This window comes from Capra hircus, chromosome 10, assembly GCF_001704415.2.
Source record: "Capra hircus breed San Clemente chromosome 10, ASM170441v1, whole genome shotgun sequence".
Classification (NCBI taxonomy): domain Eukaryota; kingdom Metazoa; phylum Chordata; class Mammalia; order Artiodactyla; family Bovidae; genus Capra; species Capra hircus.
In genome coordinates, this window is record NC_030817.1 from 44,149,039 (window position 1) to 44,168,816 (window position 19,778).

General features: G+C 45.6%; 1 protein-coding gene across 2 annotated transcripts in view; it reads left to right on the plus strand.

The window, feature by feature from the left end:
- The window catches only part of GLDN (gliomedin), a 57,729-nt gene continuing 43,585 nt past the window's right edge, over positions 5,635-19,778 (plus strand). For both annotated transcript variants that reach the window (XM_018054194.1, XM_018054196.1), the window contains exon 1: positions 5,635-6,009. In XM_018054194.1, coding sequence (XP_017909683.1) covers positions 5,647-6,009 — 363 coding nt within the window. In that variant the 5' untranslated portion in view covers positions 5,635-5,646. The remainder of the gene's footprint in view (positions 6,010-19,778) is intronic.

Genomic DNA, 19,778 nt, shown 5'->3' on the forward strand with positions numbered 1-19,778 from the left:
CAATCAGGTGGAGATGTAGACGTGGGGATGTGCCCACGTCCCCCTTCAAGGAAGGACTTGCTGCAAGGAGTAGGGCAGGTGAGCCTCAGCTTCAAGAGCTGCCTGGCCTAAGGCCACACCCTCCCCAGTACAGCCCACATCTGCCCCCGTGACCCAGAGAGGCGAGGAAGAAAGCCCAGTCATTCTGGCCTGACACAATAACTGATGGGCAGTACTCAATCCAGAGCCTCCCAGTTGGTCTGGCTAAGGCTTGGTAGAACTACACTGAACTGGACTTCTTCTGCTCAGTTCTACTTCCTCTCTTTCCTTCATAGGTACTGATCCCTAATGAATATCTTGTACCCCAAATTCCATCTCAGCATCTACTCCAGGGTATCCAATCTGTGACAATTGGCTACCATGCTCAAAAAGGGCAGGATGGGTTTGGGGGAGGGGTAGGTTTACTGCAAACAAAGGGAACAAAGAAAGCACCGGAAAGGTAGAGGGGAAATCTGAAATAGCACTATTGTACAACCTGGGACAGCTCCAATCCATCAATGATTGGGTTACCCAGATGTCTAAGAAACTATAACTATGATAGGTGGAAATGTGCTACTACCAAAATCTCATAAGGGACGCAGTATCATCCAGCCTTATTCAGGGCATCTATCTCATCATCTCAGTCCTAGGCATAACATGATTTGGTGGTCTCAGCCTAAGGCACCGAAGGCTGACTTCTCAGAAAATGCAAATGTTACTGGGTATTATACAAAAACCTCAGTTAATATCAAGATTAGCCAAATCGTCCAAATGTTAGGGTTTTATGTTTCAACTGCCTTTAAATGTGCAGTGAAAGAAAAAGTGGCATTTCCTGGAACTCACTGTTTTCTTATTTCATTCAGAAAAATGTGTTTAAAGACAGATTTAGTCTGGTGGGGGTTAGGGATTATACATAGTTTCAGTAGTGACAGGAGCCACTGAAAATCCTACAATAAAAGGTAATCTCTGAAAATGAAAATCTGTCATTTGTGGTCCACCAAACGAACTTCCCACCACCCCAAAACACACACTTAAAACTCCTCATTGGCTTCCCACTCCTTCTTCAGTAAAGACCCCAGCCTAATGAGGTCTAACCCACAGAAACTGGCCCCTAACTCTTTCTCCAGGCTCACTGCACGCTCTCCCTTCCTTGTTTCCAGTGTTTTCCACGCTGCAGCCACATTGGCCTTCTTATGGTTCCTTAGGGCCTCACACATGCTGTCCCCTCTGCCTGCAACTCTCCCACTCAGACTGTCACCTGTTAATGACAACTCACCTTTAGTTTCCAACACGACCATCATCAGTTCCTTTGGGAAGCCTTCCCTGGCCCCCTGCTCCACATGTAGGACGGGTTCCTCAGTGGTCCCGTCTCACAGCATCACATTCAGTTTTTTCAGGGTGTCTATCTCATCATCTCATTTGGAATTATACCCTCACATCTGTGAGATCTATTTGGTTAATTACCTCCCTACTTAGACTGTAGGTTGCAGGAAGGCAGGAATGGTGTCCCAGTTCGCTCTCCATCTTATTCCTAGATCCCGGCACAGTTCCTGGCAGAAAGTAGGCACTCAATTTGTCGAATAAGTGGATAAACAAACATTGAATGAATGAGTGAGTGAACAAACAAGGAAAATGAGAGAATTTCTCACTTCGGTTGGGTGACTTGAATTTCTTGGGGTTAAAATGTAGAAATAGGGAGTTAAAAGCAGAGGCGGTTGGGTGGGAGATAGATGTACATGCTGACAAAAATCAGAGAGACTTTCTCCCTAACTGGTGGTAAAGAGGAAGAATGGGGCTGGGGAGGCAGCAAAGCACCATCAGAAGTCACAACATAGCTGCCAACCTTTGGACCAAAATACCCAAGTGCCAGGCCTTAAAGTAAATGAAAACTATTCACTTCACCATCAGGAGAAAATGCTATGGAATTAAAGTTGGAGTATATTCTTGAATTGGATTTTATACTCTGGGGCCCTAAAGCTAACCTGGAATCATTTTTTAAGACCATTCTATTTAACCTTTGAAAATGAAGCATCTGCCTTTTAATGGAAAAACTACTTATCATTGTAAAGACAGCACATGATGTTCTTGGCTCCTTTGGTCTCCAGCAAAGGAAACTCAGATATCTCCCCAGGTTCCCATTGTACCTTGAACCCTCTATGTGACCACAACAGGCCAGATTAATAGCTAACTTTATTTTTTAATAATAAGTAGAATGTACCAGCTCATCCAGAGTATACTAGGCAAGGCAGTCTACAGACATACCTGCCTCTCAAAAGTCTCAGGAGACTTAAGAAGCCCAAGATTGAAGGGCCACCTATAACCAACCTCAAAGTCACTGTATTCAGACAAGAGGCCAAGTTTACCAGCCACTCAAAGCTCTGTTCCTGAAAAAAAACACTGACAATCAATTAATCAAATATTCTTACTTGGCACAAGTCCCTGCTGTGACAGACACAGTGAAGAGAGGTCCCTTCCTTAAGCACACTATAACCCAACTAAAGAACTAAGATCCGGAAGAACTAAGAAATTGGTCAGTAGCACAAGGCACAGTGTATGGGTGTCAGCAAGTTCAGACAGCCCATAGCCAACCGCACTAAAGCCCATGGAATATTAACTCTTTGCCAGGTGCTTTACATGCATTTTCTCATTAAATCTTCAAAACCCCATGAGATACGTATAATTACAGTCTCCGGAGATGAGTTGAGTAAGGTACCCAAAGTTGCATAAAAAGCAGTTTCAGGCTCAGCTCCATCTGATTCCAAAGCCCTTGCTCAGAACCTCTGAGTACCTGAGGCTTGCAGAGTTCAGGGAGTGGGAAAGCTTGAGGTGGGCATAGATGGCAAGGCCTGACGAGGAAGGAGGATCTGAGCTAGATCTTAAACAGGGGCAGCCCTGAGATAGACCGGAGAAGGAGAAAGATGGGTGTGCGGTGAACAGGGCACAGGGAGGAGAGAGGAGAACAGGGAAAGAGAACAGAGCAAAGTCAGCTGCTTGCATACAGTTAGTCTGGGGTGAGGGATGAGTGAAGAGATCTGCCTCATAGGCCACCGTAACATGCCCCACCTTTCTCCTTTCTTGTAAAACACTGTATTCTTGCACAGAAAGACTTGGAGAGGGAATGGGAAGAAGAATCAGGTGGGAGATTCTGGGAAATCTGGCTTTTCCTTTGTCCTCTTCTTGCCCACTTCTTAGCCTCTCAATACAATATCTCAGGTACTCTAACCATCCAGCCCAGTGTACATGCCGAAGGTTTGGAGTCCTATATCCCAAGATGGGCAGCAACTTGGTCTGAGGTTGTCAGATAAAGCCAGGCTTGTTCCAAGGGGAACTCCTTCTACAGGCTGTGGGCTCTGAACCAGAAGGGATGGGGATGTGTGTTTCAGGCTGCTTTCACTCCCATGACCATTAGACAGGCAGCCTGCCAAGGACAGGGGGGCATGTTCTGTGGCATAAGTAGTTTCATGCTTAACTTCTGCTATCGCTACACACACATCATTTGACAAAGCCATGCGCTCACCATACAGCCTTTCGTTCATTCATTTGTTAATTTGCTCATTCAACAGGTAACTGCTGAATGCCCATTTTAAGCCAGGGACTGTGTCAGGTGTTGCGAGGAGACAGGGTTAAGCAAGATGTGGCCCCTGACTTCAGAAGCTGTACACTGTCGTTAATGGTGGACATTGGTAACAGATAGTCAGGCAACAGTAACTATATGAACACTGGGCTAAAACGACGTTCAGGAGGCTCCATGAGACTCCAACTGCTTCCTCTGCAAACTGTCTTATTCATTTCTGTACTCAGCACCCATTACTGTGCCTGAAATACAGTAGGCAGTCAGTAAGCAAAGTGAAAGTACAGTCGCTCAGTCGTGTCCGACTCTTTGCGACCCCATGGACTGTAGCCTACCAGGCTCCTCCCTTCGTGCGATTCTCCAGACAAGAGTACTGGAGTGGATTGCCATTGCCTTCTCCAGGGGATCTTCCCGACCCAGGGATCAAACCCGGGTCTCCTGCATTCCAGGCAGACTCTTTAACCTCTGAGCATAAATTAAATGAAGATCTTACTGGGGCTGACCCCCAGTCTGCCTCTCTGTGACTTCTCCCTATTGGTTGTAAGCCTGACAATTGCCATCCTAAGCCTAAATAAAGAGATGAGGATACATGGCAATTCTTCCAATAGGTCATAGTATGCTGGGATTGGGACACTGTCTATATCACGTCCATCCCCTACCAGACCTCATGTCCCTGTAGTTGAGGTCGTTCATGAAGCACTTGGGCCTTTATGCTCTCCTGATTCCTCATCCTGGATGTTCTTTTAAGAATAAGCAAGCTGGTCAGCCTCGATTAAAACTAAGGAATCCAGACCTTGACACAGAACCTTGACAGCTCCAGCTGGCTCAATGGCAGGGAGCCAGCTCCTTCTCTGAGATAATGGGCTATGGAAACAGCAATCTTGGTTTTAAGTTGTGGCTTCCACACCACCAGGGCCTCCTGAAGGCCCTGGGGCCCCAGGGAGGCAGTCATTCTAGAGGAAGCTGAGAAAAATGGGGAGTGAAGAGGTCCTGGGAGAGACTGAGAAGTGACTCTGCCTTGGGGGGCAGGGGCAGGGGTGGTTAGTGGCCTTTGAGGCACAAGAAGCATATGAGGTAACAGGAGTTGGAGGGAGCTGTGAAGAGGTAGCCAGGAGGTATGAAGCAACTGCCCCCTCAAGTAAGACAGACTAAGTAAGGTAAAGTCCAGTAGGGGCCTGGCCACCATCCCAAACTTCAGCCAGACAGCACCTCAGAATCAGACCAGAGTGGTCTTGGGACAAAGCCCTCCAGCTGGGTAGCAGCAGAATAAGGTTAGAACCAGGACTATTTTTTTTCCTCCCAGTTTCCACTCGGGTTTTTTTTCTCATCTCTCTGCTACCCCCCAGATATGGATCTCATAGGAAAGTTCTTGGCCTTCACAGATGCCCCCTGCTTGTCATGCAGGGCTGGGCCTCTCTCCTTCTGATGGATGGCTTTTTGAACCATCCAATGCCAGCTGTTTCCCTGTCTCTATCCATTCTCCCAGGAAAGATGGAGTAGGGTCTTCAGTGGCCACATGAGGCCTTGTGACCCTGGGGAGGAATGACAGGCAGCCTGGGACTCAGCCCAACAGCAGACTGCCCAGGGGCAGTGGGCACATGCCTTGGCATCTGGGCATGCTGATCTTTTTCTCCAGAGAGGGCAGTGTGGGGGGAGGAGGGGGTGGAATCCAGCGACATCTCAGGCCATAAGAATTCCTGCTCTCCCCCTCAGTCTGACCCTCCTTTTGCCCGTCTGGGCCATGGTAATGGCCACGGTCAGGGCAGTGGGGGAGAAGGAAGGAGAAGCGGGTTTGCTAGTTTGCTTGGCCAGGCACCAGGAGTGTGAGCCTGCCCGCCTCCGCAGACTGTCTCGCTCCTGTCCCCCACTCCGCCGGCCTGTCCCTCCGGGCTGCTCGAGCCCCACTACTACTGTCCCCAACCCGCCCCGCCAGCAGGGCCAAAGGGCGGCGTGACTCACGGCGCTGCCACCAGCCCACGGCTTGCCCGAGGCATATAAAGGCTGCCGGGGTGAGAGGCGGCAGAGCCTTGCCGGACCCGGTCCGAGGCGCGCAGAGCATGGCAGCAGGCGCGGAGCGAGGCCGCGGGGGCGCGGGCTGGGGGCTGCGCGGCGCCCTGGCCGCGGTGGCGCTGCTCTCGGCGCTCAATGCTGCAGGCACGGTGTTCGCGCTGTGCCAGTGGCGCGGGCTGAGCGCTGCGCTCCGGGCGCTGGAGGCGCAGCGGGGCCGGGAGCAGCGCGAGGACAGCGCCCTGCGCGCCTTCCTGGCGGAGCTGAGTCGCGCGCCTCGCCGGGCGCCCGCGCCACCCCCAGACCCCGCGAGCGCCGCGCGCAACAAGCGCAGTCACGGCGGGGAGCCTGCGCAGCACATCCGTGCCGAGAGCCACGACATGCTGATGATGATGACCTACTCCATGGTGCCGGTAGGCGGGGTCTCAGCTCCCTTTGACGCCCCCGCCGGGGTGGGCAGCGGGCAGTGTAGGAAGAGCGCCTCGGACATCCTCTCCTCCCCTGGCCAGATGGCAGGGTGCCTTGGGGAGAAGTCCTGGGTGTGAACCCGCTGGGGAAATCACCCTGGCGAGCGCCTTATCCCATCTGTGGTCAGTTTCCTCATCTGTTAAATGGGGGAGGGGGTAAGTCTTCCAGCTCTGACGTCGTTCAGACTGCAGATAAATTAGGGGACAGGCAATGTTCTTAAGAGCCTACTTTGTAACTTTGAACACAGGTTTTCACCTTCTGGTGTGACAGGAACCACAGCGGCCTAAGCTCTGCCTGTGAAATTCGTAGGGGGCCCCTGAGAGCACAGACGCAACGTTTCTGGAAGAGCACACACTTCTGTAAAGTGATTCTTTCTCTGACATCATCTATTGGTCTGGCTTTTCACCTGGCCTCAGCTCATCCCACCCAAGACTGACAACCTAATAGTTTCGGTTTATGTGAAAACAGCCCTAATTTTACCAACCCCTGGGACCTTTTTGAGGGGAAACTTACTCTTGGGTACCAAGTGGTTACAAATAATGGAAATCAACATAGAGCCACTTTGTCAAAACGCAATGTGAAGGTTGGGGTTTATCATGTGGGCTGCAAGAAGTCTATCAGTTTAGTCGTTCAGCCGTGTCTGACTCTTTGAGACCCTACTGACTATAGCCAACCAGATTCCTCTGTCCATGGGATTTTCCAGGCAAAAATACAGGAGTGTGTTGCCATTTCCTTCTCCAGGGGTTTTTCCCAACCCAGGGATCGAACCCACCTCTCTTACGCCCCCTGCATTGGCAGGAGGGTTCTTTACCACTAGTGCCACCTGGGAAGCCCCCAAGAAGTCTATCGAACCTCAGGAAATGTCAGAGTGAGCTCTTCACAGGCTCATGCATCTAGGGGAGAGTCCAGAGCTTTTCATTAGATTTTCAAAGGCCACTGTGCTCCCCAAAAATGATTTCAGAAACACTGCACTTTAAAAAGTCTTTAAAGCAAAGCCTCAAAAATCTTTCTTCCAGTTTTAACTTCATTTGTTTTTGCTGATATTAGCTCAGTAATTATCTAACCATTACACTTGGATCACATTGCAGTTCCCCATTCTGTTTCATTATCTATTACAGCTGTGATGGATATTTTACTTTAAATTTACAAAGATTTCAGTTGTCATCTCAAGTGTGAGCCATATTTCAGAATCCTAGGTGTTTGAAGATAAATTCACTTAATCCTATTATCATAGAAGCTTTTAAATATCTTACATGAGCTGAAGTGCTTTCATAACTACATGAAAGTACTACGCACTTCAAGCACATCTTTTGGGAAAGATCACGTTTTTCCATTCCCGAGTTCATTTTTTTTTTTTTACCCACATTATCATTTAAAAATCTGGATGCAAGCAAAAGTTTCAGAAAAGGACCTCTGTAAAGTAAAGAAATCTCTTTAGGGAAATTCACTCTTTCTCTTGGCTCTCCACTGTACATTTTTAGGGGTTTGTTAAACCATCCAAGAAGGTTGCACCTGAGCACCAACCTTTTATATTTTAAATCCTGCTTTTAAGGTAGAGGCTTATGTATCCAGATTGCATTCTGTTCATCATTAATCCAAGAGAATGCAGACACTCATATCTGTGTCAGTATGAAAGCTGATTTAACTACCACTACCTGCTCTGTAGCAAGTCAGAGAAGAGACATTACGTTACATTTATCTGGATGAGAAACACTTGAAGATTATCCCCAACTCATCCCCCACTTGCAATGGATATGCTTTGACCTTTAGGAGTCACTGAGGGATTTTCCATGCAAGCCAGGAGAAAGTCACCATCACAGTCTTTTTGGAAGTAGTTCCCAAACAGTAGACTTAGGGTTCACCTGGGAACACATTAAAAATGCAGATTTCAGGGTCCCACTCAGACTTGTAGAATTGTAATCTCCAAAACCAGCTTCCTTAAGTCCCCCAACCTACCCATCTCCCACCCTCCCAACCCCTCGGTGAGTTTGATACGGGTGGTCCAGGTGCCAACACTTTGAGAAACTCTCCTCTAGACCACCACTTCTCTAATGTGCATATGAAGATCTTGGAGATCTTATAAAAAATACAGATTCTGATTCAGAAGCTCTAAATTGGGGGCTGAGGCTCTGTATTTATAGCAGGCTCCCCCTTATATTGGTGCTGCTGGTCTGAGAACCACACTTTAAATAACTCCATTCTAGAGCAGTGGTTGGCACAGTGAAACCATATAGGGAGTTTAAACTTGACTGATGCCTAGGACCCATCTCCCAGAGATTCTTAATTAATTGTTAGGAGTGCAGCTCGAGGGCGGGTGCCCACTCACCAACACAAAGGGCCTTGGCATGCCTTCCTGATGATGGTCAGTTGTATTAAGCACCTCATTCTCACCAGGTCTCCCTTGAGGCCTCTGCTTTAGGCAAAGGAACAAACTTAAGGTGAAAAGCTTTTTGCATACTTTATTGTGACAACATTCTCACCATCCACCTCTGTAGATTTTCCTCATCTTTACTCTCTGTGTTTCTCAGAACAGAGAATTATTCACATGAGGAAACAATTTTTAAAAAGAACTTTCTCAGGGCATGTAGAGTTGGACATGACTTAGCGACTGAACAACAACAGGGCACCTAAGTAGAAAAATTGCTAAGAGCACTATTAAAGATGTAGTATACAGCATGGAGGTGAGTGTACCAACTTCTTAGGGTTGAAGTCTACACTTTACCTCACCTTTTTCTATAGCACCAGTAGGTCTTCAGTGAGGGTGAGATCAGAGGTCCCCTCACTACTGAAGTCCCATGTCCTGAGAGATCTCGGAACAAAGAAACTGTATGCACACTAATTTCAGCATTGCAAAAAGTCTTCCAAAAATGGCTCATTTATCCAAGATGAGCCTTCTCAAGCCAACCAGTGCTTCTAAGTTCTATGCTTTTGGCTGAAAGCACTTCAACTCAGCATGTTAATTCTGGTTAGCACAGTCTGACCAGAAACTGATTGGCAGCTGTAAATGATTTTATTAAAAGGACAGAATAACTAATTATTACTTAAGTACAATCAGTATGGTTGTTATTGTTTAGTCGCTAAGTCGTGTCTGACTCTTTTGTGACCCCATGGGTGGGCTGTAACCCACCGGGTTCCTCTGTCCATGAGATTCTCTAGGCAAGAACACTGGAGTGGGTTGCCATTTCCTCCTCCAGGGGATCTTCCCAACCCAGGGGTCGAACCCACGTCTCCTGCTTGTCAGGCAATGGCATCACGGACTCGATGGATGTGATTCTGAGTGAAGTCCGGGAGATGGTAATGGACAGGGAGGCCTGGCGTGCTGCGATTCATGGGGTCGCAAAGAGTCGGGCACGACTGAGCAACTGAACTGAACTGAAGCCACCTGGGAAGCCCATTAGTTTGGTATAACCATTAAGTCTTTAAAAGGAAGTGAGTATTTTGGAGAAAAGTAATAAAAAGGGTCCTGGGTACCACTGAGCTAGACTAGTAATGGGAACCCATCTGCCAGGAGCTCCAGCAAGAGATGCTGGTGCTATGTAGTCTCCACTCCCTCCCACTGCTCTTCTCACTCCTCCCCGCCATCAGTTTCTCTTTTTCATCCCATTCTTCAAATCTCACCCTTATTGATGTTCTGGTAGCTTTATCATCCTCCCTAGAATCTTGGGTTGAGCACCCAGTAGGAAGAAAGTTTTACTACTTATAATGTGTGCCTTAAAAAGTTCTAAATGGGTCAAAAGTTTACATTTAAAAAATGAAGTTCTAAAACTGTTAGAATAAAATATGAGTAAGTTCATTTTTAATCTTGGAAAGGGAAATGAGAACTATAACTCAAAAGCCAAAAGCAAACAATAAATGAACAAATTTAACCACATTTAAAAAGCACACACACAACAACAAAAACTGCATAACAAACAATTATAGAAACAAACACATACACCATTATCAAAGGCAAATGATAAATGATATACTGGAAAGAAATATCTGGAGCTCATATCATAGGTACAGGGCTAATCCTCTGCATATATTATATATGCAGATTATATATATGCAGAAGATATATATATATATATATATATATATATATATATATATATATATAGCAGTTCTAGAAGCTGATTTAACAAGGTAAGAATTTAATAGGGAAATCCGTAACAGAAATAGGAATCCAGTAGGAATATGGAACGCATAGGTCTCAGGAAAAGAAATGCAAATTTCTCTTAAAAACACAGGAAAAGAACTCTTGATTTAAAAATGCAATTACTGCTCCAAAATATAATTCTTACCTTTCAGAATGGCAACTGCAAAAATTCAACAACATATTCTGTTGGGGAAACTGAAGGGAAACAGACTTGCTTTTATACTGCTGTTTGGAATGCAAAATGCTACAGCCCATAAGTAAGGCAATTTGGCAATACCTTTGGATAACAAATACATTTACTCTCTCACCCAGCAATCTTACTTGTGGGAATGTATCTTGCACAAGACTTTGTCACCTATGAAATGACATATGCACATAGTTATTTGCTGCAGAATATTGGTAAAAACAAAAGACTAACATCCTGTGTCCACTACAGGACTAATTAAATAAACTGACATATATATCCACTGGGATACTAGGTAGCTGTAAAGCAAGAATGAGTAAATTCTCTGTTCTGCTATTGGAACAACCCCGAAGATATATTTTTAAATGACAAAAGTGTAAGGAAGAAGGGTAAAAATAAATGAAATGAACAAAATTACTTACTTAGGGATAAGGTGGGCATGAGCCTTTCAGTGCATAGCTCTGTGCATTATTTTGACTTTTGAACCATGTGATTGTGTTACTCTTATTGTGAGTGAAAAGGCTGTAAGCCCGAGATTACATGGCAGCTGCCACTGGGCTGGGGGCAGTAGGGCGCAGTAGGGACTGTGCCCACCCAAGGATCATGTGCTCTGTTTACAGGGGAGGCTTTTGTTAATGGTTGCTGTACATGAACGAGAGCCTCGTGTGCCTGATCTTTTGATTTTTGTCAAGAAAAGTATTAAAAATCTGTCTTTTTATGTGAAATCTCTTGGCTTTTAAGTATTGACAAAAATTTTCTCAACATGTTTTTTATTTGACTGACAGTGTGTTGGCCAAACAACACTCACATTGTTAGGGGCTGAGTTAAGACTTGGTTTTGAACAAAATGGCTTTATGTAGTTCCACCACAACCCCCACCCCCACCACTGATTTCCCAGCCTAATTTTGAAAGGATAGTGGAATCTGTGCCACTGTTACCATTATTGGTGGTTAAGTGGAGTTGGTTTTTTGCATTTCATTTGGTTTGCTTGTTGCATTCATTTTGTTTTGGTTTTGGATCAAACATCAACCATAGGGCTTTCTCTGGTGTCTCAGTGGTAAAGAATCTGCCTGCCAATGCAGGAAACGCGGGCTTGATCCCTGGTTTGGGAAGATTCCCTGGAGAAGGAAATGGCAATCCAGTCCAGTATTCTTGCCTGGGAAATCCATGGACAGAGGAGCCTGGTGGGCTGCAGTCCATAGGGTCGCAAAGAGTTAGACACAGCTTAGCGACTAAATGCGAGCACAAAACATAAATTCTACCTTCAGTGGATGGAGATTTCCTGTCACGTGGCTTTTCAAAAGCATTTACTGTGGGCAGTTCTCATGGAGGAGATTCCAGCTATGTTAACTAGTATTGCATTGTAGCAAACAGCTTTTCATAATGACCACCTTGAGGTGCATGGATCTATACATTATCTTGTTTACAGGGAACAAAAGTCACATGACCGTAGTCACAGCTTCTGCTTGCATGGATGCTGTATCTCCCTGAAGGCCTTAGCTTCATCATGGCAGGGGTTACCTGCCTTTCCCACCCCTTGAACTGGGTCACTTCCATGGTGTAAAAGCTGAGGATTTAGATCAGGAGTCAACAAACCATGGCCTAAGTTCAAATCAAGCCTGCTATTTGTTTTTGTGCAGCTTGTGACTTAATGATTTTTACATTTACACGTGCATAGGAAAAAAATAAGAGGAACAGTATTTTGTGACACATGAACATTGTATGAAATTCAAGTTTCAGTAACTATAAATAAAGTTTTATTGGAATTCATCCATGCCCACTTGTTTATGTATTGTCTGTGATTACTGTCACATGACAACCACAGGATTGAGTAGTCACACCAGAGACCATATGACCCACAAAGCCTAAGGTATTTCCTATCTTGTTCTTTACAGAAAAGTTTACCGACCTCTCATTTAGACAGTGGCCCATGGGATTGGAGGGCCCTAGTCATTGTACCTTTGGAGAGCTAAGCTACTAAATCGGGGTTGTTTAAGCAGAGTGTTAACCTTGGGGTTTAAGCCCTCCCGCAGGAGACAGAGTCCAGGACAGAGCTGCACTGAGAGGGATTCACTCTAGAGGGAGGCAATGGGACTGAGCCAGCCCTCAAGCCTGGTTCCTTCTAAGCTGACTTCCCAAGTCTGGAATGGATAATGTTAGAATAGCCACCCCTTCAGCCGCATATCAAGGCCTTGTTTCAAACCACATCTATTCTGTTCAGTTGCAGGGGAGACACTTATACCCCATTAGGTCCTGTCATATAGACTGGGCCTTAATGAGAGCTCAGAGGCCTGACAGAGCAGAACAAAATAAGACCGGGCGGCCAAAGCAGTAACCCACATGCGGAGCCTGATTGTGGCGGGAGAGGAGGGCAGGTTCTGCAGCCTTTCTCATAGCAGCATGTGCTAATGGGCACTTGGGATGTCACATGTTAATTTGCGTGTCAGAAGCCATGTCCAAGTATCAGTTAAGGGTAAGAGAAAACCTGAAGCTACATCTCAGCTAAGACTGTCTGGTGTTGGTACTATGAATACACTCATAAATTTTATTCATGTATCAGGTCGTGATGGTATGTGAGGAAGACAGGAGAGAGCTGGCCCCTTAGCTACATCCTTCAGACACTTTCTTAATTGATACATATTCTGTGCACATGCAGATAAAACCTTCAGTGAAGATGTACAGTTGTCATGCTTGTCTAAGGACTTATGGAAGAAACAAGTGGGTCAAGACTGAGCATCTGGACCTGTGGGACAGGGAAGTTGTGTTGGCCACATGGAAGGCATTGAACTGTCTGGACCTACTCTCAGGTCCTGTGGTTATGCGAAAGCTCCTAGTTTCTTTCTAGCCATAGCAGCAGAGATGAGGGCAGCAGGAATAAGGCTCCTTGAGCCCATACAACCTGAGCAGGATGAACCTCCCAGGGCCTGGTGAATTGTCCACTTCCATCTTTTTCTGCTGTTTCCCTGCCTTTCTTTCAACCTTCTGAGCCAAGGATAAAATGAACTCAAGGTCATGTTCCACCCTCTGGAAAAGCACCACTCCACTCCGGGGAGATGGCTGAATCCCTCAGACCTGCCTGTCATTTCACACCACTGCCCACTAGATGACAGGCTGAGAGATCTCTGGGTAGAAGGCTCTTTCTGGGTGCGTTGCAGAACTTCTCAGACCATGAATCTTCCAAAGCCGAGATACTGTTCACCCTCCACAAAGCCTTTATCTCAGGATCTCTTTTTGGCTGGTCCAGGCTTGCCTTCAGGTGATGCTGCTGCCATTATGTGGCTGCCCTTAACTCGGGAGACCTGAAATTCCTTCTTCTTCATGGTCAGGTTCCCAAGCAAATTCTCTCTCCCCATTGCTTCCCTGAAGTATGTTATGGCAGTAAGTAGTGTGAACCTGGGAATCAGACAGATTCATCCTGGGCCCACAGCTTGGTAGCTGGGCACCTTTGGGCAAGTCTGTTAACTTCCCCCAGCCTGTTTCCTCCTCTGTAAGACTGAGATAATAATATTGAATATGCACCTCATACAGTTGTTTGGAAGTAGGTAAAGGACAGTGCCCAGTATAGCCAGACTTCCAGTAACTGTTCACTGTAGCTGTTGCTGAGATTAATCGCTGTGAGTTTATCATGTAGCCCTCCTTGCCCCATGCCCTCAGTATCTTGTTTTTGGCTTTGCTATTTATCTTTAGTCTCTGCAGAATGCCGAGTTGTCTGATCATATGTGCTGTTATCAGCTGCTGCTTTGGGATCCTATTTTGCCTTTTGAAGCCTAGGGTGGCATCACACCAACCTAAATCATCTCGTCATTGAAAGCAAAACAGAATTAGCCTTGATGTGGCTTCTTCAACAGTTCAGGCTTTCCCAGGGCCTCACCCCTGCTTCATGGTCACTGATGACGAGGTTTGACACCCATGAGGAGAGTCATCTTCACCCCCATTCTGAGCTACTGGCATAGTTCTTGTGTACTCCTGTTGATTTCTGTTGATGGCAGTTCTGAAAAAAAGTTCTGGATGCTTTCATTTGAAAGAGTGATAAAATGTGAGTGGAAGGTAGAGCAAAAACATTCTAAGAAAGGGAAACAATTTCCTTCTTGGGGTGGGGTGTCTCATGTTCTCCAGGATATGGGTACCTATGTGGGAACTATCAAAATAGTCCTAGATCTTATAAGACATAACATATCTGGGGAAAAAAGACATTTTAAAAATCTACATTCTTCAAACTCTTCTTCCCTCCCTGCCTCAGAAAAATATCCTTGGCCAAATCTAGTTGACATTCAAGCTTAATTTACATGCATTTTATCTACAGACTAAAGGTCATGTTGTGTAAAACAAGCTGAAGCTTTTAGGTTGTAATTCTGCTACAAAGGGAGCATTTTTCAGCCCATCAGTTGCTTTTTTTATGTAGCTCTTTGAGTTGTAACAGCTCTATATTTTAAGTAGATATAATTTACTTCTGGTTTAACTGAAGTTCAGACACAATTTTCTTTACTGAAAGGTGGAGTTAAAAGAACAAGGCCAACTAAAGATCACTTAAAATGCAATTCGTGGAATTGTTCAGAATGCTCTAAGTAGAGTAACCCCATCTTCCGGCCACTTGGAAAGTTTCTTGTGTTCGTCAAAGTGCTGGGAATTTTGGAGATGCTGCTGCTGCTGCTGCTGCTAAGTCGCTTCAGTTGTGTCCGACTCTGTGCGACCCCATAGACGGCAGCCCACCAGGCTCCCCCGTCCCTGGGACTCTCCAGACAAGGACACTGGAGTGGGTTGCCATTTTCTTCTCCAATGCATGAAAGTGAAAAGCGAAAGTGAAGTCGCTCAGTCGTGTCCGACTCTTAGCGACCCCATGGACTGCAGCCTACCAGGCTCCTCCATCCATGGGATTTTCCAGGCAAGAGTACTAGAGTGGGGTGCCATCACCTTCTCCATTGGAGATGCTGCATAAGCTATATGTAAAAACTGTGAAGGACTTGGAAATGCATTGTAGGTAACTGTACCCAAGCTAAAATGATGAGCTAGCAACTGCAAAATAATTCCCCAGTTTTTCAGTGACTCAGTGCTTTTGGGGTCTGGAATCTTCACTCAAAAGTGGAAAATGCCGTCTTCCTATAGGCAATACTTGAGGTCCTTGGAATCCATCCCTCTGAATAGTCAGGCCTTTAGAGAAAATTCTTTAACAGTGAGCATCAGGGCAGTGACAGAGAAAACCAGTCCTCACTCAGGTGATGAAGGAAGGTTTTGTGGAGCAGGCAGAACTGGAAATGGGTAATGAAGAGTGGATGATATTTGAGCAGGCAAGGAGGGGAAATCAGTGCAAGTACAGTTAATAACTTGAGCCAAGGTCTGGGGACAGGAACGAACATGGTTGCAAGGCTGAGAGAGCAAGAAGCTTTCCTACACTGAGGAGTCTGGGCTGTGGGAGAGGAATTAAGGGGGCCACAGGACAGCCTTGAATTTCTCCTTTTGAAAAGCTGAGAATGAATCTGATGAGCAATTGGGAGAATTTTCCATGGGGCACTCATGAAGGAAGCGATTTTATAGGACTGATCTGGCTGTACAATACAGGAAAGATTGTACTGGGGAGAGATGAGAGGCTGGAAGAAAGTTAGGAAGTTATTGCCTTAGTCCAGGCAGGAAATGATTTTGTCTAGCTGAGGTGATGGTATCAGAAATGGAGAAGATCTATATCCTAGAAATACCATGAAATAAGGATGAATTGAACTTGGGAACTAATTGGATGTAAGAAAAGAGAAAGGAGCCACCTGGTCCACATCCATCCAAAGATGGTGGAGTGATCAGAATTGAGGAAACTGAAGTGGGTTAGTTTAGATGTGAGAATGCTACATTTGTTTTGAGATTGAACATGAGATGAAAATAGAGGAAAAGGGGAAGGAAAACTGAAGAATGGAAGAATATTCAAGGAAAAGAGAATACCCTTCTTCCAAGAACTATGTGTTCTCCATCAGAGAGGTCTTTACAAGTCTAAAAAGTAAAAGTCAGTTCCCAAAGCCTAAATAATGACCTCTAGAAAGAATGTTATTTCCCAGATAGTCGTTTTTATGGTTCATGGGTTCAAACCATACATATATGCTGGGTATTGAATTTAGGGAAGTTAATGACACTAAGCATAATTTGTAAATATTCATGTTCAAGGTGGACTCATGCTTTCATCCTTCTGTTGATCAAAGCTTTTTGAATGCCACAGAAACAGCATGTTTGTCAAACCAACAGTTTCATCCAGCCAATATTTCAATGCTAACAACATCCACAACTGTTGTGAGCATCTCAACCCAGCTGCTGCTGCTGCTGCTAAGTCCTTTCAGTCATATTCAACCCTTTGCGACCCCATAGACAGCAGCCCACCAGGCTCCTCTGTCCACAGGATTCTCTAGGCAAGAATACTGGAGCGGGTTGCCATTTCCTTCTCCTCTCAACTCAGGGACCTCCTCTAAATATTTTCTGGGCTAACCTCTTATAGCTGTTCCTTGTGCAGAGGCAGGAGGGGGCTGAGCAGGGAGTAGCTTGACAAAACATCTTCACAAATGGTTTTGCTATGTACAAAGGATGCCAGAGGGCAGAGTTTGGGATAATGGATTAATTCTTTGTCCTTCCCCCCAACACTGGACAAGTTACTTAACTACCATTTATGTATACTTTTCTGACTGTAAGGTGAAGATAAGCATACTTAGATAAGAATCAAAATTATCTGAAGATGCTTGTTGAAAGGAATAATGAGAGCACGGAATAGTATTATTAACAGTTAGTGAAAGATTATTCCAGCAGCACGCCTGCTTCAGAAAAATCCATTAGAGGCCTAGGGGAGACAAGTGATTCTTAGCTCACTTCAAAACACTCATCTCTTCCACCCATAACCTCTTAGGCACTTATCGTCTGTATCACACAACTAAAACTTTGTTTGTGTACAGTTTTGGTCTCTGATTTGTCATCTCTAGTCACCTTTGTCTCTTTAAATATATCTCACCACTCTGCTACACCATTAGCGAGGTATTTGATGAATATCTCTTCACTGATACATGCATCTACAACTCAGCAAGGGCAAATATAGACTAAGATATCTGCCGGTTTCTGAATCTAGTTTCTTTACACATGAGGAGTTTTGGAGATGAGTCCTGGAGTATTTTTTAAAGTCTTTTCTAAGAATTCTTGCTATCCCTCAAATAGGAGTTTGTGTCAGGTATTGGTAAGACTGATTTAGCAGGCCTGCTCTACCTGTTGGAGATTCCTTCATTCATTTGACATGTAGTTACCTACTATATCACAGGCACTATCGTGGGTGTACAAGAAACAGTCTAAGCGAACCATGCAAATCCCTGTCCTGTTGGGGTTTACATTCTGGGAGGGTAGCAACAGACAAGAGCCAAGGTAAGTAAGTAAATCACCTGCAGCATTAGAAAGTGAAAGTGCTGTGAAGAACAAGAAAGCAGCATGAGGGTTAGGGAGCAGGAAGGGGGAGATGCAGTTAGAAGTCTTCTGGGTGGGAAAGGCCTCACTAAGAAGGTGACATCTGAACAGAAAACTTGAAGGAGGTGAGGGAGTGAGCCATGTGGAAATCTACGGAAGGGCTGTTCAGGCAGAAGGAAGAGCGAGAGCAAAAGCTCTGAGATGGGGGAGTGTACAGAGAGCACAAGGAACAGTAAGAAGAGGGAGTGGGAGGGAGTAGTAGGAAATGGGGTCAGAGGATAACTGGGCAGAGAAAGGACCAGAGGACCAGTTCATGTAGAGCCTTGCAGGATGTTGTAAAGACATTGGCCTTTATGCACGGGGGGTGGGGGGTGGGGTGGGGGGGTGTTTGAAGGATTTTAGGCAGAGTGATATGATCTGACTTGCCTTTCCAAAGGATCACTGCTGCTGCTGCTGCTAAGTCGCTTCAGTCATGTCCGACTCTGTGCGACCCCATAAATGGCAGCCCGCCAGGCTCCCCTGTCCCCGGGATTCTCCAGGCAAGAACACTGGAGTGGGTTGCCATTTCCTTCTCCAATGCATGCAAGTGAAAAGTGAAAGTGAAGTCGTTCAGTCGTGTCCGACTCTTAGCGACCCCACGGATTGCAGCCTACCAGGCTCCTCCATCCATGGGATTTTCCAGGCAAGAGTACTGGAGTGGGGTGTCATTGCCTTCTCCGCCAAAGGATCACTACAGTGGACTAGATTCTTTGGAGGGGAAGCATGGGCAGTGGTAGCAGGGAAGCTATTTACTTGGCTATTGCAGTGAAAAAAGGTACTGGCTGAGGGGTGGAATGCTAAGTGGACTCTGTCTAGATATGTCTGATGTCAAGCTGCTAGAATTTGCTGACAGCTTGAACCTGCGATGTGAGGTGGAGGGCCGGGGGAAGGAGTTCAATGACTTCAAAGTTAGTGGCCCAAGTAGTGGAAAGACAGAATTGTCATTAATGAGATAGAAAAACTGCAGATGGAACGATTTTGAGGGGAATATCAAGAGTTCAGCTTGGGATATGTTAACACCAAGATTTCTGTTAGATGTTTATGTGAAGATATTGAAGAGGCAGCTGAATACCTGAGTCTGTGAGGGAGGGAATCCCTGCTGGCAGTGTACCTAAGAAATAGTGGGGAGGCCGAGCATGATAATATTCACTACCTGGACACAGGGAGACTCTAACCAACAGTCCATCTACTCCTGAGGTCACTGAGGCTTAGAGAGATAACACATCCTGTTCAACGTCACAGAGCCAGTGAGTGAAGGAACTGGCGCTCACATCAGACTTAACTGTGTCTGACTCCCAAAACGCACATACTTTATACCACACCTTTCAGCCCTGGGTGTTATCTTTTAATTCTTCTACAGGGTTTTCTTTTTTTCTGGGTGGGGGGGGGGCAGTGATTATGTTGTTCAGTCTCTTAAGTTGTGCCCAACTCTTTGCAACCCTATGGACTGCAGCATGCCAGGCTTCCCTGTCCTTCACTATCTCCCAGAATTTCTCAAACTCATTTCCATTGAGTGGATGATGCCATCCAACCATCTCATCCTCTGTCACCTCCTTCTCCCTCTGCCCTCAATCTTTCCCAGCATCAGGGTCTTTTCCAGTGAGTCGATTCTTGCATCAGGTGGCTAAAGTATTGGAGCTTCAACATCAGTCCTTCCAGTGAATATTCAGGGTTGATTTCCTTTAGGATTGATTGGTTTGATCTCCTTGCTGTTCAAGGGACTCTCAAGAGTCTTCTCCAACACCACTGTTCAAAAACATCAATTCAGTGGAGACTAGCCTTCTTTATGGTCCAGCTCTCACATCTGTACATGACTACTAGAAAGCCATAGCTTTGACTATACACACCTTTGTTGGCAAAGTGATGTTTTTCCTTTTTAATACACTATCTATGTTAGTCATAGCTTTTCTACCAAGGAGCAAGTCTTTTAATTTTACACT